The sequence below is a fragment of the Pleurodeles waltl genome, chromosome 12 (genome assembly GCF_031143425.1).
Source record: "Pleurodeles waltl isolate 20211129_DDA chromosome 12, aPleWal1.hap1.20221129, whole genome shotgun sequence".
NCBI classification, from domain to species: domain Eukaryota; kingdom Metazoa; phylum Chordata; class Amphibia; order Caudata; family Salamandridae; genus Pleurodeles; species Pleurodeles waltl.
In genome coordinates this window covers 581,427,461-581,452,429 of record NC_090451.1, presented here as the reverse complement: position 1 = coordinate 581,452,429, position 24,969 = coordinate 581,427,461, and the positions used below count along the sequence as shown (strand labels likewise).

At 45.7% G+C, this 24,969-nt stretch overlaps 1 protein-coding gene across 1 annotated transcript in view; it reads right to left on the bottom strand.

Annotated features, from left to right (window-relative positions):
• LOC138267554 (uncharacterized) overlaps positions 1-24,969 on the bottom strand; it is a 417,805-nt gene that overhangs the window by 12,937 nt on the left and 379,899 nt on the right. The window contains exons 6-7 of the mRNA XM_069216603.1: positions 16,854-16,947; positions 14,173-14,318 (exon numbers count right to left, since the gene is read on the bottom strand). Coding sequence (XP_069072704.1) covers positions 14,173-14,318; positions 16,854-16,947 — 240 coding nt within the window. The remainder of the gene's footprint in view (positions 1-14,172; positions 14,319-16,853; positions 16,948-24,969) is intronic.

Sequence of the window (24,969 nt, the reverse complement as noted above, 5' to 3'; positions counted from 1 at the left end):
TGGCTTAACCACTGAACAATACAGGATAAAGTTCAGAGAGACCAAAAAGGAGTCTTCACAAGACTGGGTTGATTTCATTGACCATTCAGTGAAGGCCTTGGAGGGGTGGTTACATGGCAGTAAAGTTACTGATTATGACAGCCTGTATAACTTGATCCTGAGAGAGCATATTCTTAATAATTGTGTGTCTGATTTGTTGCACCAGTACTTGGTGGACTCTGATCTGACCTCTCCCCAAGAATTGGGAAAGAAGGCAGACAAATGGGTCAGAACAAGGGTGAACAGAAAAGTTCATACAGGGGGTGACAAAGATGGCAACAAAAAGAAGGATGGTAAGTCTTCTGACAAGGGTGGGGACAAATCTAAAAATGAGTCTTCATCAAGCCCACAAAAACACTCTGGTGGGGGTGGTGGGCCCAAATCCTCTTTTAATCAGAACAAGGAAAAGAAACCATGGTGCTATTTATGTAAAATAAAAGGCCATTGGACAACAGATCCCAGTTGTCCAAAGAAAAGCACCAATGCTCCTACCACTACAACCCCTACTGCTACCCCTAGTGTCCCTACTAATAGCAGTGGTGGTGGGAGCAAACCTACTAATAGCCAATCCAAGGGAGTAGCTGGGCTCACTATTGGTAACTTAGTTGCGGTTGGCCTTGTTAGGGAGGCCACAGAGGCTGTGTTAGTCTCTGAGGGGGCTATTGATTTAGCCACCTTAGTTGCTTGTCCCCTTAATATGGATAAGTACAAGCAGCTACCCCTAATAAATGGTGTTGAGGTTCAGGCCTACAGGGACACTGGTGCCAGTGTGACTATGGTCATAGAGAAACTGGTCCACCCTGAACAACACCTACTTGGTCACCAGTACCAAGTAACCGATGCTCACAACAACACACTTAGCCACCCCATGGCTGTTGTTAATCTCAACTGGGGGGGGGGTTACTGGTCCAAAGAAAGTTGTGGTAGCCACAGAGTTACCTGTAGACTGTCTACTAGGAAATGATTTGGAGACATCAGCTTGGTCAGATGTGGAGTTGGAGGCCCATGCAGCAATGCTGGGCATCCCAGGGCATATTTTTGCTTTGACAAGGGCTCAGGCCAAAAAGCAAAAAGGACAGGGAAGCTTGGATCCTGGAACAATGGACCAAGTGCTCCCTAAAGCTAGGGCTAGTAGAAGCAAACCACTTCCTACTATCCCTCCCTCTACAGTAGATTCTACTTCTGAGGAAGAAGAATTCCCTCCCTGTGCAGAACCTACACCAGAGGAGCTGGAAGCAGACACTGCTGAGCTTTTGGGTGAAGGGGGGCCTGCCAGAGAGGAGCTGAGTGTGGCACAGCAAACCTGTCCCACATTAGAGGGTCTCAGACAGCAAGCTGTCAAACAGGCTAATGGGGATGTCAGTGACTCTCACAGAGTTTACTGGGAGGACAACCTCTTGTACACTGAGCATAGGGATCCTAAACCTGGAGCTGCCAGGAGATTAGTGATTCCTCAGGAGTACAGGAAGTTCCTCCTAACCCTGGCACATGACATTCCCCTAGCTGGGCATCTAGGACAAATGAAAACTTGGGACAGGCTTGTTCCCCTGTTTCATTGGCCTAGAATGTCTGAGGACACAAAGGAATTTTGTAAGTCCTGTGAAACCTGTCAAGCCAGTGGCAAGACAGGTGGCACCCCAAAGGCACCCCTTATTCCACTGCCTGTGGTTGGGGTTCCCTTTGAAAGGGTAGGGGTTGACATAGTTGGCCCCCTTGACCCTCCTACTGCTTCAGGCAATAGATTTATCTTGGTGGTAGTGGACCATGCCACAAGATATCCTGAAGCTATTCCTTTAAGGACCACTACAGCTCCTGCAGTGGCAAAGGCCCATCTGGGAATATTTTCCAGGGTGGGCTTCCCAAAGGAAGTAGTATCAGACAGGGGAAGCAATTTCATGTCTGCATACTTAAAGGCCATGTGGAAGGAGTGTGGTGTAACGTACAAGTTCACAACACCCTATCATCCACAAACAAATGGAGTGGTGGAGAGATTTAATAAAACTCTCAAAGGCATGATTATGGGTCTCCCTGAAAAACTCCGCAGGAGATGGGATATCCTTCTACCATGCCTCCTTTTTGCCTACAGGGAGGTACCCCAGAAAAGAGTGGGCTTCAGCCCCTTTGAACTTCTTTTTGGACACCCTGTTAGGGGTCCACTCACACTTGTAAAGGAGGGTTGGGAACAACCTTTAAAAGCTCCTAAGCAGGATATTGTGGATTATGTACTTGGCCTCAGATCAAGAATGGCTGAGTACATGAAAAAGGCCAGTAAAAACCTTCAGGCCAGCCAAGAGCTCCAGAAGCAATGGCATGATCAGAAGGCTGTTTTGGTTCAGTACCAACCAGGGCAGAAAGTGTGGGTCTTGGAGCCTGTGGCCCCAAGAGCACTCCAAGATAAATGGAGTGGACCCCACACAATTGTTGAGAAAAAGGGAGAAGTCACCTATTTAGTTGACTTAGGCACTGCAAGGAGTCCCCTTAGAGTACTCCATGTAAACCGCCTGAAACCCTACTATGACAGGGCTGATCTCACCCTGCTCATGGCAACAGATGAGGGACAGGAAGAAGACAGTGATCCTCTACCTGATCTCTTCTCTTCCACAGAACAAGATGCTCTGGTGGAAGGTGTAGTTTTGGCTGATTGCCTTACTGCTGAGCAGAAAGACAATTGCATAAATCTCCTAGATCAATTCTCTGAACTCTTCTCTACTGTGCCAGGTACCACTTCTTGGTGTGAGCACACTATAGATACTGGAGACAGCTTGCCTGTCAAAAGTAAGATCTATAGGCAGCCTGACCATGTCAGGGACTGCATAAAGCAAGAGGTCCAGAAAATGTTAGAACTAGGAGTGGTTGAGCACTCTGACAGTCCATGGGCTTCTCCTGTGGTACTGGTACCAAAACCCCATTCCAAAGATGGAAAGAAGGAAATGCGGTTTTGTGTAGACTATAGAGGTCTCAACTTGGTAACCAAAACTGATGCTCATCCTATACCCAGGGCAGATGAGCTCATAGATACATTGGCATCTGCCAAGTATCTAAGCACTTTTGACTTGACTGCAGGGTATTGGCAGATCAAATTGTCAGAAGATGCTAAACCTAAGACTGCATTTTAAACCATTGGAGGACATTACCAGTTTACTGTAATGCCTTTTGGTTTGAAAAATGCACCTGCCACTTTTCAGAGGTTGGTGTACACAGTCCTGCAAGGGCTGGAAGCTTTCAGTGCAGCATATTTGGACGATATAGCTGTCTTTAGCTCCAGCTGGGATGATCACCTGGTCCACCTATGGAAAGTTTTGGAGGCCCTGCAAAAGGCAGGCCTCACTATCAAGGCTTCAAAGTGCCAGATAGGGCAGGGTAAGGTGGTTTATCTGGGACACCTTGTTGGTGGGGAACAGATTGCACCACTTCAGGGGAAAATCCAAACAATTATTGATTGGGTTCCCCCTACCACTCAGACTCAGGTGAGAGCCTTCCTAGGCCTCACTGGGTATTACAGGAGGTTCATTAAGAACTATGGCTCCATTGCAGCTCCTCTTAATGACCTCACGTCCAAAAAGATGCCTAAAAAGGTATTATGGACAGCAAACTGTCAGAAAGCTTTTGAGGAGCTGAAGCAGGCCATGTGCTCTGCACCTGTCCTGAAAAGCCCTTGTTACTCTAAAAAATTCTATGTCCAAACTGATGCATCTGAATTAGGAGTAGGGGCAGTCCTATCACAACTTAATTCTGAGGGCCAGGATCAACCTGTTGCTTTTATTAGTAGGAGGTTGACCCCTAGAGAAAAGCGTTGGTCTGCCATAGAGAGGGAGGCCTTTGCTGTGGTCTGGGCTCTGAAGAAGTTGAGGCCATACCTGTTTGGCACTCACTTCATTGTTCAGACAGACCACAAACCTCTACTTTGGCTAAAACAAATGAAAGGTGAAAATCCTAAATTGTTGAGGTGGTCCATATCCCTACAGGGAATGGACTATACAGTGGAACATAGACCTGGGAGAAGCCACTCCAATGCAGATGGACTCTCCAGATATTTCCACTTAGACAATGAAGACTCATCAGGTCATGGCTAGTCTTATTGTCCTTCGTTTGGGGGGGGTTGTGTAGGAAAGTACCATCTTGCCTGGCATTTTACCCCCATTTTTCACTGTATATATGTTGTTTTAGTCGTATGTGTCACTGGGACCCTGTTCACCAGGGCCCCAGTGCTCATAAGTGTGCCTGAATGTGTTACCTGTGTAGTGACTAACTGCCTCACTGAGGCTCTGCTAATCAGAACCTCAGTGGTTATGCTCTCTCATTTCTTTCCAAATTGTCACTAACAGGCTAGTGACCATTTTTACCAATTTACATTGGCTTACTGGAACACCCTTATAATTCCCTAGTATATGGTACTGAGGTACCCAGGGTATTGGGGTTCCAGGAGATCCCTATGGGCTGCAGCATTTCTTTTGCCACCCATAGGGAGCTCTGACAATTCTTACACAGGCCTGCCACTGCAGCCTGAGTGAAATAACGTCCACGTTATTTCACAGCCATTTTACACTGCACTTAAGTAACTTATAAGTCACCTATATGTCTAACCTTTACCTGGTAAAGGTTAGGTGCAAAGTTACTTAGTGTGAGGGCACCCTGGCACTAGCCAAGGTGCCCCCACATTGTTCAGAGCCAATTCCCTGAACTTTGTGAGTGCGGGGACACCATTACACACGTGCACTACATATAGGTCACTACCTATATGTAGCTTCACAATGGTAACTCCGAATATGGCCATGTAACATGTCTATGATCATGGAATTGCCCCCTCTATGCCATCCTGGCATAGTTGGCACAATCCCGTGATCCCAGTGGTCTGTAGCACAGACCCTGGTACTGCCAAACTGCCCTTCCTGGGGTCTCACTGCAGCTGCTGCTGCTGCCAACCCCTCAGACAGGCATCTGCCCTCCTGGGGTCCAGCCAGGCCTGGCCCAGGATGGCAGAACAAAGAACTTCCTCTGAGAGAGGGTGTTACACCCTCTCCCTTTGGAAAATGGTGTGAAGGCAGGGGAGGAGTAGCCTCCCCCAGCCTCTGGAAATGCTTTGTTGGGCACAGATGTGCCCAATTCTGCATAAGCCAGTCTATACCGGTTCAGGGGACCCCTTAGCCCTGCTCTGGCGCGAAACTGGACAAAGGAAAGGGGAGTGACCACTCCCCTGACCTGCACCTCCCCTGGGAGGTGTCCAGAGCTCCTCCAGTGTGCTCCAGACCTCTGCCATCTTGGAAACAGAGGTGCTGCTGGCACACTGGACTGCTCTGAGTGGCCAGTGCCACCAGGTGACGTCAGAGACTCCTTCTGATAGGCTCCTTCAGGTGTTAGTAGCCTATCCTCTCTCCTAGGTAGCCAAACCCTCTTTTCTGGCTATTTAGGGTCTCTGTCTCTGGGGAAACTTTAGATAACGAATGCAAGAGCTCATCCGAGTTCCTCTGCATCTCTCTCTTCACCTTCTGCCAAGGAATCGACTGCTGACCGCGCTGGAAGCCTGCAAACCTGCAACATAGTAGCAAAGATGACTACTACAACTCTGTAACGCTGATCCTGCCGCCTTCTCGACTGTTTTCCTGCTTGTGCATGCTGTGGGGGTAGTCTGCCTCCTCTCTGCACCAGAAGCTCCGAAGAAATCTCCCGTGGGTCGACGGAATCTTCCCCCTGCAACCGCAGGCACCAAAAAGCTGCATTACCGGTCCCTTGGGTCTCCTCTCAGCACGACGAGCGAGGTCCCTCGAATCCAGCGACTCTGTCCAAGTGACCCCCACAGTCCAGTGACTCTTCAGTCCAAGTTTGGTGGAGGTAAGTCCTTGCCTCACCTCGCTGGGCTGCATTGCTGGGAACCGCGACTTTTGCAGCTACTCCGGCCCCTGTGCACTTCCGGCGGAAATCCTTTGTGCACAGCCAAGCCTGGGTCCACAGCACTCTAACCTGCATTGCACGACTTTCTAAGTTGGTCTCCGGCGACGTGGGACTCCTTTGTGTAACTTCGGGTGAGCACCGTTTCACGCATCCTCATAGTGCCTGTTTCAGGCACTTCTCCGGCTGCTACCTGCTGCTGAGAGGGCTCCTTGTCTTGCTCGACGTCCCCTCTCTCTCCTGGTCCAATTTGCGACCTCCTGGTCCCTCCAGGGCCACAGCAGCGTCCAAAAACGCTAACCGCACGATTTGCAGCTAGCAAGGCTTGTTGGCGTTCTTTCGGCGGGAAAACACTTCTGCACGACTCTCCACGGCGAGAGGATCCGTCCACCAAAAGGGAAGTCTCTAGCCCTTTTCGTTCCTGCAGAAACCTCAGCTTCTTCTGTCCAGTAGAAGCTTCTTTGCATCCACAGCTGGCATTTCCTGGGCATATGCCCATCTCCGACTTGCTTGTGACTTTTGGACTTGGTCCCCTTGTTCCACAGGTACCCTAGATTTTAAATCCACAGTTGTTGCATTGTTGGTTTGTGTCTTTCCTGCATTATTCCTCTAACACGACTTCTTTGTCCTTAGGGGAACTTTAGTGCACTTTGCACTCACTTTTCAGGGTCTTGGGGAGGGTTATTTTTCTAACTCTCACTATTTTCTAATAGTCCCAGCGACCCTCTACAAGGTCACATAGGTTTGGGGTCCATTCGTGGTTCGCATTCCACTTTTGGAGTATATGGTTTGTGTTGCCCCTATCCCTATGTTTCCCCATGGCATCCTATTGTAACTATACATTGTTTGCTCTGTTTTCTAAGACTATACTGCATATTTTTGCTATTGTGTATATATATATCTTGTGTATATTTCCTATCCTCTCACTGAGGGTACACTCTAAGATACTTTGGCATATTGTCATAAAAATAAAGTACCTTTATTTTTAGTATAACTGTGTATTGTGTTTTCTTATGATATTGTGCATATGACACTAAGTGGTTCTGTAGTAGCTTCACCCGTCTCCTAGTTCAGCCTAAGCTGCTCTGCTAAGCTACCATTATCTATCAGCCTAAGCTGCTAGACACCGTATACACTAATAAGGGATAACTGGGCCTGGTGCAAGGTGCAAGTACCCCTTGGTACTCACTACAAGCCAGTCCAGCCTCCTACACCACCTCATTAATATTAATGAGGTGGGTCTTTGCGACCCCATAGCGACTCGCAAAAGGTGTCTGAGACACCTTTCTGCATAGCAAATTGCGACTTCTAATTTGCGAGTCGCACGGACTCGCAAATTGCAAGTCGCAATTTGCTTCTTTCCTACATCTGGCCCTTAGTGTACTTTACAGAAAGATGCATGTTAAAATTGATCTATTAGTGTAGTTTAACCCGCTTTGTCCATCATTCATTTTATCATGGTTAACGGCAAGAGATATCCGACTCTTCATTGACTTGTTTGTAGACCTGAATCTGTCAGGCAGTTCTGTCCAATTCAATATCATTTAAGTGCCTGGTTGCTGCACTGTTGAAGTAGCAGGAGCAATTTCAATTTTTGTGTTGTGACAAAGGTACAAGAATGCTTACTCTGAAAATACGTCTGCCTTCTTGAGTAGCTGGTAAAACTCCACACTGGTAAACAGGGCGACTGCCTTTACAAATGACCCCTGCATTCAAAACTGTAAAGGCTGTAATGAGCATGTATGGCAATGTACCCGTTAGACCTGACAGCCTTAGGGTGGTCATCCCCCAACTTTTTGCCTGCCTCCCTCCATTTTTCTGACCCTGTTTTTGCTGGGTTTAGGACTCTGCACACTTTATGACTGCTGGCCAGTGCTAAAGTGCATGTGCTTTCTCCGATAAACATGTTAACATTGGTTCCTTTCCAATTGGCATATTTACTTTACCTGTAAAGAGCACAATAGGTGCCCAGGGCCTGTAAATTAAATGCTACTAGGGAGGCTGCAGCACTGATTGTCCCACCCACATAAGTAGCCCTTTACCCATGTCTCAGGACTGCCATTGCAAGGCCTGGGTGTGCAGTTTCACTGCCACTTCGACTTGGCATTTAAAACTACTTGTCAAGCCTTAAGATCCCCTTTTTCTACATATTAGTAACTCATAAGGTAGGCCCTAAGTAACCTTTAGGGCAGGGTGCGCTGTAGGTAAAATGCAGGACATGTACTTATGTGTTTAACTTGTCCTGGTAGTGAAAAACTCACAAATTTGTTTCTTGCTACTGTGAGGCTTGCTCGTCTTATAGGCCACCATTAGAACTGCCCTTACATACTTTTAAGTGGTAGATTCTGATCTGAAACAAGTAGCCATGGCATATTTAGTAGGGCCAGAATGTTATTAGAAAATCTTGCTTACTGGTGAAGTTGGATTTAATATTACTATTTTAGAAATGCCACTATTAGAAAGTAGGCATTTCTCTGCACTTACTGCCATCTGTGCCTTATAGCCTGTCTCCAATCCTAATCTGATCTGTGCTGGTTGACAGCTCCCCTTGTCCATTATACCCAGACAGCCATTAACACAGGACACTCAGTCACATCTGCATTCATGTGCATACTGAATGGGTCTCCCTGGGCAGGAAGGGTGGAAGGGCTCTCTCCTACACTCCAAAGGCCAGTGGCCTTCCCTCACAGATAGGACTGATAACTACCCACACGGATCCTGGCAGACAGGGTTGGGTTGAAAGGGGAACTTGTGCACTTAAAAACCACTCTTTGAAGTTTCCTCCACTTTAAATAGATTTTTGGGTACACATACTGGGTCTGTGACCCTCTAAAATTGGACACTTCTGGGTCTACACCTTGACTCTGTCAGAGAGACTACATGGCTGCCCAACGGACTCATCTGGACTGCTTTTGCTGAAAAGGACTACTATCCTGCTTGGTGCTCTTCTGCCTGCTGGCCCCTGACTCTGCTGGAAGGTTCTGCTTTCCTCACAAGTGCTCTCCAAGGGTTTGGATTAAGCTTGCCTCCTGCTCTGAAGTCTCAGGGCCACAAAGACCAAAGAAAAGAAAATCTATGTGCATCAGAAAATGTACGCAACTCCTGCAGAAATCGACGCATCGCCTGCCTCGAGGCTGAAAAATCACCACATCACCTACCGGATTGACGCAGAGCCTGTTCCTTCTCACTAGTATGTCAAGGATGTTCAAACATTCGTCCCTAGGCATCAAAATATCCCTTCATCGCAGTGAGGAACTGTGAGAAAGTATCCTCTTTCTAGCCTTGTTACCCCCACTTTTGGCCTGTTTGTGAGTATATGTCAGGGTGTTTTCACTGTCTCACTGGGATCCTGCTAGCCAGGGCCCAATGCTCATAGTGAAAACCCTATGTTGTCAGTATGTTTGTTATGTGTCATTGGGACCCTGCTAGCCGGGACCCCAGTGCTCATAAGTTTGTGGCCTATATGTGTTCCCTGTGTAGTGCCTAACTGTCTCACTGAGGCTCTGCTAACCAGAACCTCAGTGGTTATGCTCTCTCTGCTTTCCAAATTTGTCCCTAACAGGCTAGTGACTAAATTTACCAATTCTCATTGGCACACTGGTACACCCATATAATTCCCTAGTATATGGTACTGAGGTACCCAGGGTATTGGGGTTCCAGGAGATCCCTATGGGCTGCAGCATTTCTTTTGACACCCATAGGGAGCTCTGACAATTCTTACACAGGCCTGCCAGTGCAGCCTGAGTGAAATAACGTCCATGTTATTTCACAGCCATTTACCACTGCACTTAAGTAATTTATAAGTCACCTATATGTCTAACCTTCACCTGGTGAAGGTTGGGTGAAAAGTTACTTAGTGGGTGGGCACCCTGGCACTAGCCAAGGTGTCCCCACATAGTTCAGGACAAACTCGCCGGACTTTGTGAGTGCGGGGACACCATTACACGCGTGCACTGTACATAGGTCACTACCTATGTACAGCGTCACAATGGTAACTCCAAACATGGCCATGTAACATGTCTAAGATTATGGAATTGTCACCCCAATGCCATTCTGGCATTGGGGGGACAATTCCATGATCCCCCAGGTCTCTAGCACAGTACCCGGGTACAGCCAAACTGCCTTTCCGGGTTCTCCACTGCAGCTGCTGCTGCTGCCAACCCCTCAGACAGGTTTCTGCCCTCCTGGGGTCCAGGCAGCCCGTAGGAGACTGGCCTGGCTTTTGTAGTGGGTACCAGAGGTACTTACACCTTGTGCCAGGTCCAGTTATCCCTTATTAGTGTATAAGAGGTGTTTCTAGCACCTTAGGCTGATAGAAGGTAGCAATGGCAAAGCAGCTTAGGCTGAATTAGGAGACATGTAAAGCTCCTACTATACCACTGGTGTCATATGCACAATATCATATGAAAACACAATACACAGATATACTAAAAATAAAGGTACTTTATTTTTATGACAACATGCCAAAAGTATCTCAGTGAATACCCTCAGTATGAGGATGGGAAATATACACAAGATATATGTACACAAACCAAAATTATGCAAGTAATAGCAAAAGGAAGTAATGCAAGCAATGTAAAGTTACAGTAGATTGCAATAGGAGCACATAGGAATAGGGGCAACATAAACAATATACTCCAAAAGTGGAATGCGAACCACGAATGGACCCCAAACCTATGTGAGCTTGTAGAGGGTCGATGGGACTGTAAGAAAACAGTGAGGGTTAGAAAAATAGCCCACCCCAAGACCCTGTAAGGTAGGTGTAAAGTGCACCTACAACCCCCAGAGAGCAGACGTTGTGATAGGGGGATTCTGCAAGGAAAACCAACACCAGTAATGCAGTGGATTTCCGGACCTGAGTACCTGTAAGACAAGGGGACCAAGGCCAAGAGTCGCGACAGTGTCGAGAGTGGGCAGGAGCCCAATAAATGCTAGCTGAGGGTGCAAGGAAGCTGCCACCGGATGGAAGAAGCTTGGTGTTTTGCAAGAACGAAGAGGACTAGGAACTTCCTCTTTGCAGGATGGATGTCCCACGTCGTCAAGAAGCTTGCAGAGGTGTTCCCACGCAGAAAGACTGCAACAATCCTTGCTAGCTGCAAGGGTTGTGGTTAGGGTTTTTGGATGCTGCTGTGGCCCAGGAGGAACCAGGATGTCGCCACATGGATGAGGAGATAGAGGGGGTACCCAGCAAGTCAGGGAGCCCTCACAGAAGCAGGCAGCACCCGCAGAAGTACCTGAAAAGCCACTTGGAAGAAGAGTGAACCGGAGTGCAAGCAAAGTCACAAAAGGGAGTCCCACGACGCCGGAGGACAACTCAGAAGGTTGTGCACTGCAGGTTAGAGTGTCGGGGACCCAGGCTTGGCTGTGCACAAAGGAAATCCTGGAAGAGTGCGCAGGAGCCGGAGCAGCTGCAAATCATGGGGTACCCAGCAATGCAGTCTAGCGTGGGGAGCCCTGCTCTGGCGCGAAACTGGACAAAGGAAAGGGGAGTGACCACTCCCCTGACCTGCACCTCCCAGGGGAGGTGCCCAGAGCTCCTCCTGTGTGTCCCAGACCTCTGCCATCTTGGAAACAGAGGTGTCTGTGGCACACTGGACTGCTCTGAGTGGCCAGTGCAAGCAGGTGACGTCAGAGGCTCCTTCTGATAGGCTCTTACCTCTCTTGGTAGCCAATCCTCCTTCCTTGGTAGCCAAACCTCCTTTTCTGGCTATTTAGTGTCTCTGCTTTGGGGAATTCTTTAGATAATGAATGCAAGAACTCATCAGAGTTCCTCTGCATCTCCCTCTTCACCTTCTACCAAAGGATCGACCGCTGACTGCTCAGGACGCCTGCAAAACCGCAACAAAGTAGCAAGACGACTACTAGCAACCTTGTATCGCTTCATCCTGCCGGCTTTCTCGACTGTTTACAGGTGGTGCATGCTCTGGGGGTAGCCTGCCTCCTCTCTGCACCAGGAGCTCTGAAGAAATCTCCTGTGGGTCGACGGAATCTTCCCCCTGCAACCGCAGGCACCAAAAGACTGCCTCACTGGTCCTCTGGGTCCCCTCTCAGCCTGACGCGCGTGGTCCCTGGAACTCAGCAACCCTGTCCAAGTGACTCCCACAATCCAGTGACTCTTCAGTCCAATTTTGGTGGAGGTAAGTCCTTGCCTCCTCACGCTAGACTGCATTGCTGGGTACCACGTGATTTGCAGCTGCTCCGGCTCCTGTGCACTCTTCCAGGATTTTCTTTATGCACAGCCAAGCCTCGGTCCCCGACACTCCTTCCTGCAGTGCACAACCTTCTGAGTTGTCCACCGGCTTCGTGGGACTCCCTTTTGTGACTTCGCATGGACTCCGGTTCACTCTTCTTCTAAGTGCCTGTTCAGGTATTTCTGCAGGTGCTGTCTGCTTTTTGGAGGGCTCCCTGACTTGCTGGGCGCCCCCTCTGTCTCCTCCTCCAAGTGGCGACATCCTGGTCCCTCCTGGGCCACAGCAGCACCCAAAAACCTCTACTGTGACCCTTGCAGCTAGCAAGGCTTGTTTGCTGTCTTTCTGCGTGGGAAGAGCTCTGCAAGCTTCATCGCAACGTGGGACATCCATCCTCCAAAGGAGAAGTTCCTCGTCCTCTTCTTTCTTGCAGAACTCCAAGCTTCTTCCAACAGGTGGCAGCTTCCTTACACCCTCAGCTGGCATTTCCTGGGCTCCTGCCCACTATCGACACTGTCGCGACTATTGGACTTGGTCCCCTTGTCTTACAGGTACTCAGGTCCGGAAATCCACTGTTGTTGCATTGCTGGTGTTTGTTCTTCCTGCAGAATCCCCCTATCACGACTTCTGTGTTCTCTGGGGGTAGTAGGTGCACTTTACACCTACCTTTCAGGGTCTTGGGGTGGGCTATTTTTCAAACCCTCACTGTTTTCGTACAGTCCCAGTGACCCTCTACAAACTCACATAGGTTTGGGGTCCATTCGTGGTTCGCATTCCACTTTTGGACTATATGGTTTGTGTTGCCCCTATACCTATGTGCTCCTATTGCAATCTACTGTAATTTTACACTGCTTGCATTACTTTTCTTGCTATTACCAGCATAATTTTGGTTTGTGTACATATATCTTGTGTATATATCTTATCCTCATACTGAGGGTACTCACTGAGATACTTTTGGCATATTGTCATCAAAATAAAGTACCTTTATTTTTAGTACTTCTGTGTATTGTGTTTTCTTATGATATTGTGCATATGACACCAGTGGTATAGTAGGAGCTTTACATGTCTCCTAGTTCAGCCTAAGATGCTTTGCCATAGCTACCTTCTATCAGCCTAAGCTGCTAGAAACACCTCTTCTACACTAATAAGGGATAACTGGACCTGGCACAAGGTGTAAGTACCTCTGGTACCCACTACAAGCTAGGCCAGCCTCCTACAGGAACCAAGGCTGCGCTCCTGGAAATCCACGCATCCCCTTGCAGCGTGAAAAGAAATGACACATCGTCCGTGCCATGACGGAAAAGCCGATGTGGCACCTTATTTTTTAATGCATCTCTTCAGAATTAATGATGCGTGCCTGTAAATCAACGCATCACCTTGTAGCATGGAAAGAAACAACGCATCTGTGCTGCACTGGAAAATCCGAAACAGCACCGTATTTTTTTACACATCTCCCCCTCTGCGACCCCATGCATTGTTATTTTTGATTCATTCCAGGTACAGTGTGTTAAAAGGATAAAACAACTGATTTTCAAGGATTGAGACTCATTTAAACCTTTAAAAAGTGATATCTTAACTTGTGCCTTTTAAACTTTTATCATTTTGGCCTTATTTTATTCAAATAACTATTATCAATATTCCTAAACGACGTGGAGTAATTTTTGTGGTGTTTTCATTGTGTTACTGTATGCATTATTGCACAACAACACTGTACACATTGCCTTCTAAGTTAACCCAGCCTGCTATTTGCCAAGGTGGTACCAGAGGGTGGGCACAGGATAATTTGGATTGTGTGTGACCTACCCTAAGATTGTGGTCCCTACTTGGACAAGGGTGTATACCTCTGCCACCTAGAGACCCAATTTCCAACAGTACCTAAGTGTATTTGTATCACCCCTATATGGATAATTTCACTACTGCTTACATAACGAACCTTACATTAGATGTTATGTTATACTTTGTTGACAATAAAGATGACTATATTAAAATGATCTAAATTTCACCATGTGTTGTGGCACAATCCCTTGTCTACTCAAGGAAGGTTTTCCTTTATTGTTACCTGATCCAGAAATCTTAATGCCATTGTCGATCACACTGCCATCTCCATAGGGCTTGGCCTGTCCCTGCTTTGTTCCAGTGAATGGAGCATAGACCACAGATCCATCATTACAGATGACATCTACTCCCTTGTGAAGTCTGCTTCCCCTACAGACATGCACAGAGTAAAAAGTATAGACAAGTCAAGTGCAGTTCATTTGTCATGTTATTTTTGTAAAAGAGAGCATGTTTTACACGAAATCTGATATTATAAACAAACATGATATAACGGATGAAGTACACCTGAAATAAGTCATAGGGATCCTGTCAATCACCTCTGAGTTCCCTGAAAAAGCATTGCAAAGCGGTTGAAAGCAAGGTAAATGTGAAAGGTCCTGTAACTCCAAGAAAACTAGTTATATTCTTTTTTTCCACACATTAGGAGTATTTTATCTATTATACAAGTTGTGATGTGTGATAGATGAGTGAAAGCCAACTTTCCGTGCAACAACACTCGTGACAAAACTAATCTGGAATAGACTGTGGAACGTGGGCTTTTAGACGTGGTATGCTCCTGCGAACGACTGACAGCCAAGTCAACGTCCAGTGTAAGAAGTTATTTGTAGGCCAATGTGAAAGATAAAACATACGTACAGTTTATGTCGTTAACATAAGGGTACAAAAGGTCCCACCAAGTTTCAGTAGTACACCATTTACAACCACGTCATTTCCACAAAAGGGGGATATGCTCATTTACAGATTCCCTGTGCATTTCTAACTATCGAGTTGTAAATTCTTCTCAAATATCCCATGAGAGATTATGATTCTCTTGTGTGTAGAGAATTATGGGGCTCATTCCGAGTCCGGCGGGCGGCAGGCACCGCCCGCCGGGCGGAAACCGCCCAAAGACCGCACCGCGGGGTCATTTTGACTTTCCCGCTGGGCCGGCGGGCGATCTCCAGAAGATTGGCCGCCGGCCCAGCGGGAAAGCCCCTGCAACGAGGAAGCCGGCTCCGAATGGAGCCGGCGGAGTTGCAGGGGTGCGACGGGTGCAGTAGCACCCGTCGCAATTTTCACTGTCTGCATAGCAGACAGTGAAAATCATGGTGGGGCCCTGTTAGGGGGCCCCTGCACTGCCCATGCCAGTGGCATGGGCAGTGCAGGGGCCCCCAGTGGCCCCACGACACCCGTTCCCGCCATCCTGTTCCTGGCGGGTTTTACCGCCAGGAACAGGCTGGCGGGAAGGGGGTCGGAATCCCCATGGCGGCGCTGCAAGCAGCGCCGCCATGGAGGATTCCCTGGGCCAGGGGAAAACCGGCGGGAAACCGCCAGTTCCCCTTTTCTGACCGCGGCTTTACCGCCGTGGTCAGAATAGCCCTGGAAGCACCGCCAGCCTGTTGGCGGTGCTTCCGTTGCCCTCCACCGCCAGGGTCGGAATGAGGGCCTATATGTTAAAGTTTACAATTAAAAGGGATTTTGGAATGTGCATATAAGTGTGATAACAAGAACACAGACTGTCCATTTGTTAATAAAATGGAGTTTACATGTTGGGATGTTGTATTTGGGTTTCCCGTGCAAGTGTTTAAATATAATTAAAAGGTTGCAGTTAATTTCAGGCCATTTCATTCACCATTTATATTAGTAGCTTTATTTTGAAAGGTGAAAATATGGACTGACAAGCAATTCCACCTATTTATCAGGGGAAAATGATAACAGAGACAAACATTACTCTTTAATCTAAATGACTGCATAACCTTCAGTTAACTGTACAAATGCGTTGGCTTTTAAAGAGATGAAGAGGAGAGAAGCGTTATTAAATTGCTGATAAACATACTTAAATACAGCACACTCCTAATGTCAATTTACATAGTATCCAGAAGCTGGATTTTATTAATTTACTATTAGATTTCTATTGCTGTATGTGTTCTAAACATAAGGTCCACAATTCAAGGATGTGTGTGGATAGTGTAAGTGTGATGTATTTAATGTGCATGTGAGGAATAATATGAGAATGATAAACCAATTGATTAGTGTATGCTGCAACTCCATATGTCTCCCCTAATAATTTATGGATGCTAATTGTCCACATTTTGAGCTTCAACAGCACTAGTTTGTATTATCATTAAAAAATCTAAATTTAAATCATTTTTTCCATTCTAGAATTATGAAGGGATAACTTGACCTTGAGCAGGAGCCATCTGTTCCAACTCAAACATCAGCAGTGAGCAGTTAACACACTGAGCTATCACAGGATCCTCTTCCATTCTCTAACAACAATGGGCATGAAAGCTGCGCAAAAAGAGTGGTAACCCTGCTGAGAAGTATTGCCACTGTATTGAGCAACATAGTGTGTGTGTAAAAGTGCATGTTCTCCCTGAAGAGTATGTTGGCACTTACATAACAGATGTTTATTGCTATTCCAACTCAGTGGTACTCACTTTATCGTTATCAGAAGAATGAAAAGCCGAGTGTACTTATCGAAATTTGAACTGATGACCCATACATTCAAAAAGACATTCCTGAAATGGATGCCCTCATTAACCAAGCCAATAAACCTACATAGTGTAAGACCCTTAATGAGGCTAGTATAACGCCAGGCTGAGGATTGTCAGTTTCTGACAAATATTAATACTCAGGAAATATTTGAAGTGGTAGGTACTAAATACACAGTGCTCACCCTACAAAGCCTATTTTACTCTGTACCTGGGAGCGTTGTAATGTCCACAGCCATGGGAGTCACAGCCTCTCACTCTGTTAGAGGATTGTCCAGCACATGTTGTTGCCCATTTTCCTGAAGCTAAACATAAAACACGTTATAAGCTTAGTTTTATTCTTGCTAATGAAGATTATGGTTAGCCGAGGTGAACGTAATCAATACATCCCTTCTGAAAAGATAAAGAGTGCAACAAGATACAGACAATCAAAAACGAGCAATTAATCATGGTGATTCACATAGACACACTTTTCTACATTTATTGGAAATGAGGACATCACACCTGACAGGTTAAGTATAAGGCCTCGAAGAATTCTTATTTTATAATCCAAATGCAGGCGACTAACTATGTAGTACACAACAAAGCAAACTCGTTTATTAGCTAGTGGGTACACAAACTGTGTGACGAAAATACATAGAGCACTTAATAAATCACTAATCCATATGGGTATTCACAATAAATGTTAACATTCTTGAATGAGTGACTGAAGCAATTTTCAACCACAAGCTCTTTACTATCATGGAAATCATCTGTTACACAACATACTAAGATTTATAAATACAAACATTTATTTTGTTTATCTGCTCCCTCTTATCAAACATATAGAGGCATTCCAACAAAAGCAGAATGTTATTGATTTAGGGAGACAACCCCTCGTGACACCGGTGCATACCAGGTAAACAAGTCTGAGCTGGAGGACTACATGGTACGAGCAATCTGGGAATAGGCAATAAGGGGCTCGAAGCTGACAGAAACAGATTTAGACAGTGGAACAAAATTACAAAATTACAAAGGTAGGCCCCCTATCAGTGACAGGGAAAGAATTCCCTGTCACTGATAGTGCCTACCCCCATGGTTTTCGTGGCGTTACGAATGCCACGAAAACCATGGCGGTATGCAGGGTCATAATACCGCCGGCGGCATGCAGGGTCATAATACCGCCGGCGGCACAATGGCAGCCACCGGGCTGGAGGTGGTTATCTCCAGCCCGGCGGCTGCTACCGCATGTCGGTCGGAGTGGTACATTGGTAAGTACCGCCAGCCTGTTGGCGGTACTACCGCCACATTAACGCCAACCGCCGGGGTCATAATGACCCCCTAAGTAATAAATTCATCAAAAATTAGATTGATACAGTCCATACTGAAAAAATAATTAAAGCAAAATGTAAGAAAGCATATTTATGCCCTGTTCTTTACTCAGGCAAATTTAGATCTCATGTTATTGTTCCAAGATGAATACCTAGGCCCTCATTACAAGTTTATCAGATTAAGGTTTGGTATTTACCAGGTGTGGTACACACCTCTTATTCTGCTTTTTCTTAAAAGGAAATGGTGCATAACATGCGGAATCAGATTTAACACACCGATTTCGCGCATGTTGTCTCTTTTCTTATGGGCTTTTTCCCCTTACCTTGAGGCATATCGTTTATTCACCAGGGGCCGTATTATGAATAGGGCACACTTTCCCTGTTTGTGCCATGGCGCACCAATCCAAAGGTGTGCCAGGTGCAAACAGAGAAAGTACACACTATTACAATGAATACGCTGTCCCCAGGGAAGCTGCACACTTGGGCTGCCCCAGGGCAGTGTACTCGGTGAAATTTGCTTTGAAGCAATGATTGACGAGAGGAGAGCGATTCCCTTGCAGGATAAAGGGGGATGTCTAGGGGGTCCACGGTGTCACCTTTAAAACTTCCAGAGGGCTGCCTTCAGGAAGCTCACTGACACTGCACCACCTAAATGTGTTGAACTGTGAGTGCACCTCCTAAGGAAGGCCTGTTTGGGTATGTGTCCACATCTATAATACAGTGCGGGGGTAGAGGCAAAGAGATCTCCTTATTTACATGGGACCACACGCCCATGTAAATGAGGGAACAGCCTCTCATGATAATGCTGACACTTCATTTAAAAAACAAACATATTATTGGCATTTTTAAACAGTACACCAGACATTGCTCCTCAATATGCTACCATTTCATTAAGTATTTAAACAAGGGCATAGTCATAATTTAGTAATTCTTAGAGGCCGACTCAGTACCTTTGAGACTTGTATCATTAGCAGTACATATGGTTGCCTCTGAAGGAGCCAGAGCAAGGGAGGATAGAAACAAAAAGAGCTTGCACTACATGTGCAGCAACACTATTATTATTCCAGTGTATGTGTCTGTTATGGTATGGTATAGCCTATCATTATATAGTATGGTATGGTGTAACCTGTCTTTGCATGATATGGTATGGTATGTCTTGTGATGGTATAGGATGTTATGATATGGTATGGAATGGCCTGTGATTGTATGGTGTGGCATATCACGACACAGTACAGTATGGTATCATGGTATGGTATGGTGTGGCCTATCATTGTATAGTAGGGTATGGTATGACCTGTCATAGTATAGTATGGATGACTTGTCATAGCATAATATGGTATGGTATGGCCTGGTATGGCCCAGTATGATATGGCCTATAATGGTATTGTGTGTCATTGTGAGGTATGATATGACATTCCAAAGCCAAGCAAAAGTGAGCAATCTCTGACTGACAATGAAGCTAATTAATAGCACACAATGTGCTGGCTCTAAACACCCTGTACGTAATCAAGTATCTCACAGGCAACAGCACATGCGCTGTCGTAGACAAGACCAAAAATGGCATCCGTAACAGTAGTAAATTACTCCAGCTCAGAGCTGAATTAAGTCCAGCACCACACAAGGCCAACCACTGGTACTGATAAGCCACCCAAATTAAAAATAAACCCCAATGGGAAATCATGTTAAAGTAATGTTAAATTAATTTAACTTATTTAAAAAAGTTAAACATAAATATATATATAACTGAATGTAAAAAAATACAAAAATGATACATTTGTTATTCAAATATGAAATATTTCAAACCCCCTTTTTATTCAAATTTAACGTAAAATTAAATTTTAATAAAATCTAATTATTTAATTTTAAATAATTCTGTCCACCACCTTCAATAATTATTAATGCATGATAAAAAAATCTTTACTTTGGTTTGCAGTTTATTTTTACATTTACGTTTGAGAATTTTTTTTTAATTTAATTTAATATATTTAAATTAATTTATTTTGTATTCAAAATTAATCTAGTAAAGCTGTACCATCTCATTCTTTGGAGCTGCATTGAAAATAAATAAATAATCTAAAGTAATATTGAACATAAAATATTTTACTAATATTTACTAATGCTTTCCCAAGTTTAAATAACTTTTTGTTTTTTTCTACATTTTACCATGAGGAGATTCCACAGCGGGGCAGAGATCTCCCTGGGATAAACTTACGGAAAAGTTCACTATACTCTACCATGGGAAGATGTCCATAGACAGAGCAGAGCTCTCTACATTTCTCGAAGTGTTCTGAAATTGTGATCCTCTAGTGAGTTCAATTGCCATCTATTGTTTATAGCCAGGGCCCTCATTTTGTGACAGTGTTGTCTATCACTACTGTTTTATTTTCTGTTGTGTTTTGAGTGATTCTCTACCATTGAGCATATTTCTACTGTAAATATGTTTATATATTTTGAGACATTATCAGAATGTTGTTTGACAAGTCTATCTGCAAATTAACATCTTAAACCAACCACACTAATAATGCACACTCTATCTCAGGGATGAATATATATATAAATACATTTTACCTACTGGGGGTCACCAGTAGGTAGTTATAGTTAAGACCTTGTTTCCATTGAAAAATCGTTTTTTGACTTAGCTATATCTTTGACGCCACTTGACGAATCCTCATAACATTTTCCCCAAAAGTATGTCTGAGGGTATTGTTGTGCATGGAAAGTTTCAGGGTGATCCTTCAAGAGTGGGCCAAGAAAAAGGGGGGTCAATAAAAGTGTGTTTCCTATTTTAATTCCCTTAGGGATTTTGAACACTGCTACAGCCGGAACTGCTGGGCGGAATTAAACCAAATTTAGCAGAAAGGTAGCTCTTGGTCGAGAAAGAGTGCTTTTTGTTATTTGATGTAAATCCATACACTAGTTTTTGAACTATTAAAAGATATCCAAATGTGTATATCTGGAGGCACAAGGGCTTCACAAATACTCCAGATTGTGCAGAGATCTGATTGGCTACCAACACTTGAACTGGGAAGTGTTGGCAGCCATTTTGAGACTTGGCTTCAGTCGAGTCTCAAAGAGAAAGGTAAAAAAAGGGGGGCAGGGTACCTTAACTATAACCCTCTAGGCTTTATGCAGGGGTCCCCCTGAGAACCCCCAAGGCTTAAAATTATTTTATTTTTAAAATCACTGCAAAAATCATGGCACATCTGCATATTTTGCTTTGATTAGAAAAGAAAAACAAATGCATTCTCCTGTGTTTCTCTGTAATATTTCCCCCGGCTGGGCCCAGTCCCAGGGGCATTTTGGGACAAAAAAGGAGGGAGGTGCATGGGGCATAAATCCTAGGGTTTTTAAAAGCCCCATGAAGCACCACCGCACAAGGACTATGCTAATTAAGTAACCAGGGAACATGTGGCACCTCTTTGCCCTGGTACCAACACCTTCCTGGGACATAATACTTTTACATTCATAGGGGGGTCCCACGTATAGTATGCAGGCCCCCTGTTCTCCCGGGAACCACTACCTCCCTGGAGCAAAATAGTATTAGAAAAAAGGAGGGTCCTCCATTGGGCTTAATCAACTTTAAAGGAAGGGGTCTGTTCCACCACCACTCCTGGGCAAACTGGAAATTGAAATTAGGAAGAATACTAATTACCTTCCGTGTTCTTTACACACTTATACAGAATGGTAGATGTCATCAGTGATGTCACTGACCATGTCATGAGTGGTGTACTATGTGTGGTTATAAGTAGTGCATTGCAGGGGTGTAAGTTATAGTTAGGGCTGATAACTACAACTGCTGAATTGCTTTGGTTTTGTGCGGATAAATTCAGTACCTAATTATAACCTCCATGTAACCATTGTTTTGTGAAATTGTAAGCTTTTTAAATTCTATTTCTTAACTATAACATCCTTAGCATGGCTGGGAGCCAAAGCAAGATGGCCGCACTGTAGTGCAACTCAGGGTTGTTAATCTGACCTAAATCCACCCATCAGTAGCCTAATTAAATAATTATTGCTATGGACGCCACAGCTGGGCTCTGTGGGCTGCTGGCAGAGAGATATAAGAGGGAACGGCGAGGCCGTTGCAGCCGAGCTTACGCTGGCCGACAGACAGCATGTCAGAGGTGGAGTGCTGGAAGGCTGAGACCTGTGCAGCCTGCTAAGCTGCAGCCTGACATCAACCCTCTGTGGGCGTGGCTGTGGTGAAATGAGGCGCCAATCCAGTAAGTGCAGCTGCGGACACCTGCACCCTGTGATGAGGCCCAGCTGCCATCAAAAGAAATGCAGAAGCCTGCGGTAGTGCAGACAATGATGATACAGCAGAAAGCATCAGATGGTGGCCTGTGCTGAGAGACACCTGCTGCACATCGCAAGGCTGCGGACCATCTCACTGAGGTGGAATACCTGCCATCTTGGTCTGGGAGGACTGCGTGACCCAGAGTCAGTGCAAGTTGTCTCCTTCAGGACTGCTGCAGCTCCCACTGGAAGGCGGGAAAGGACTAGACTGCTGCAGCCCCCGTGAATAGGGGAGAGTTTGGACAGCACCGCGTGTCGAGGGTGGGTCGAACAGGGTCCTTGACTATACGGTGGGTGCCGCATGCCAAGCAACAGCAGTGGCTCATGCAGTTTCATTTGCAGTGCTGTGGAATCGCGTTGCCCCCCAGCGGATTGATGGACATTGATGAGCACAGGGCCTAGTAGTGTGAGAGACAGGAGGGCCCATGCTTCGCTCAATATATGGCATTGCACCTCGCTTGCAAGAGAGACGAGAAGATATATCATCCTGTGTCAGAGGTCTGAGAGAGCCTATGTGAGATGGTGGGAGATATTGGCACACAGCCATTAGGTAGAAGCTGGAACTGCACACCGCAGGGCGCCCTGACCCTACCCCATAGTACTTGGCCATCTGCGCATTAAGATCCACGTACATCTACCACTGGGCTGTGAACTGCCATCACCCTTAGGGCCTCTGGGTGTGACGGCCTATATCAGGAAGGGAGAGCACTAGGGATCCATGGGCACTGATCATCAGACCTGATATGTAACTGTTCAGACAGAGCTGTGCCTCTGTATGCTGTATGCACAGACCTAACACCACTGGTGCATGCACTCTACACAATTGCTGATTCAAGGGGGGTATTGGACACAGGACATGGACACCTGACATGGGAGTGCGGACACTACTGGATATGTTACTCCCCGCACAATTGCATGGAAACAGCCATATAGCTCCACTGCTTGGGGCACAAGATCAGAAAGAACTGGGCATCACAGAGAACCTCCAGAGAGAATCATAGTTGATGGACAAGATGGGGAAAGTGGACAAAGGTCAATTTCACTTGAATGTTGAAACTAGGAATTCCTCCAGGGCCTCACAGAGTGTCATACCCTATAGTGAGCAGGCAGTGGGAGTTGCTGGTACATCATCACTGGGGAAAACCGTGCTAGCAATGCAAACCAGTCTACAGTTTATCGATGGGAAAATGCACTCTCAATCTCCATATGGATCGAATATCTACCAAATAAGATCAACAGTCCACGAGCATCACAGAGGCAGAACAAAGAATCTTGACGATGGAGGATGACCTCCAAACTATTCACACAAAATGCCTCAATACGGAAAAGGTGCTCAAAACTCATTCAAACAAAGAAAGAGGATTTGAACGCACAATCACGGCATAACAATTTACGAATCACTGGTGTGCTTGAATCGACTGATATAGGACAGATGGAGACATATGTGGAGAGCACACTGATTTCGGTACACTGAAGCTCTGTCTCAGCTGCTCGTAGTGGAACGTGTTCACCATTTGCTCATGGAGCAACCCCCCTCGGGTGCAACGCCCAGACTGATTATTGCCTGGCTGTTAACTGTAACTGACACCATACTCTGACTCACGCATGATAAACAAGCCATCAGCTATCAGGGGAACCAGATAGCATTCTACACTGACTTCATAGTTGCTGTTCAGGTGGCCTGACATGAATTCCTCTCTGTAAAAAAGCAGTTCCAGAGAGCCGTGCCGATCTATGCTATGCTGTACCTGGCGAGACTCCAGGTGGAGTATAAAGGAAAACAACACCTTTCCCTACCCCGAAGGAGGCGAAGAACTTTCTACAAACTGTAACACCATGTAAATGTTATAGACCCATAGATGACTCAGTGGAGCATAAAGATATTTAAACCATTGAACTGACATCGGGACATATAGGTCATCTGTAGAAACCTGTACAGAACTGCATAGTGACTATGGGTTACCATTAAGCTCTGAGGGGGGATGGAGTGTCCTTCGTAATGTGCCAATTTAGGTACCGATGGTGAGATGATATAATTTCCTGACCACCTTCGGTCACCCTGAGGAACTGGGAGCCTGGTGAAACACCTCCCCACCCAACTGGAAGCACCCCAAATGGTTTGGTTACGTAGTATCACTTTAACTTCCTTTGTTCATTTTTTGTTACTGAGAATGCATTTGCCTACTTTACGAGAGAACATCTTTAGCAATGTTCCAATGCAGAAGTGGGGATGTTTATGTTCTCTGTTATTGCACCGCTTATATCCCCCATTGATATTATAATAATGGCACCACTGTGATGGTTGGAACGGGAGGTCAGGTAAACCTAGTTTCTTGTATGTAGGCTTAACAATTCCCACAAGACCAGGCTGGTCCTCAACTACCAAGACCAGCATGAAATACATATTGCACTCCTCAAAGAGTCTCATTTAACATAGAGTACAGAAAAACTGTGGGTACCTGCTGGGCAGGACATGGCTTGGCCTTGTTCTGTTCAACATATGCTTCGGCTTTCTCATATAAATTAAGCATGGAGTGCCATTTGTGGTCCCTCATAGATGATCAGGGTTGACTGACCATTGTTCAGGGGTGTCTTTATGGCACCCATCTCACTTTAGTCAACACCGATGCACCTAATGTTGATGATCTCAACTATTTTACTTCAGTGTGGCGTTGCTATATTGTGGGGTGGAGACATGAACATTTGTTTATATGCCAAACT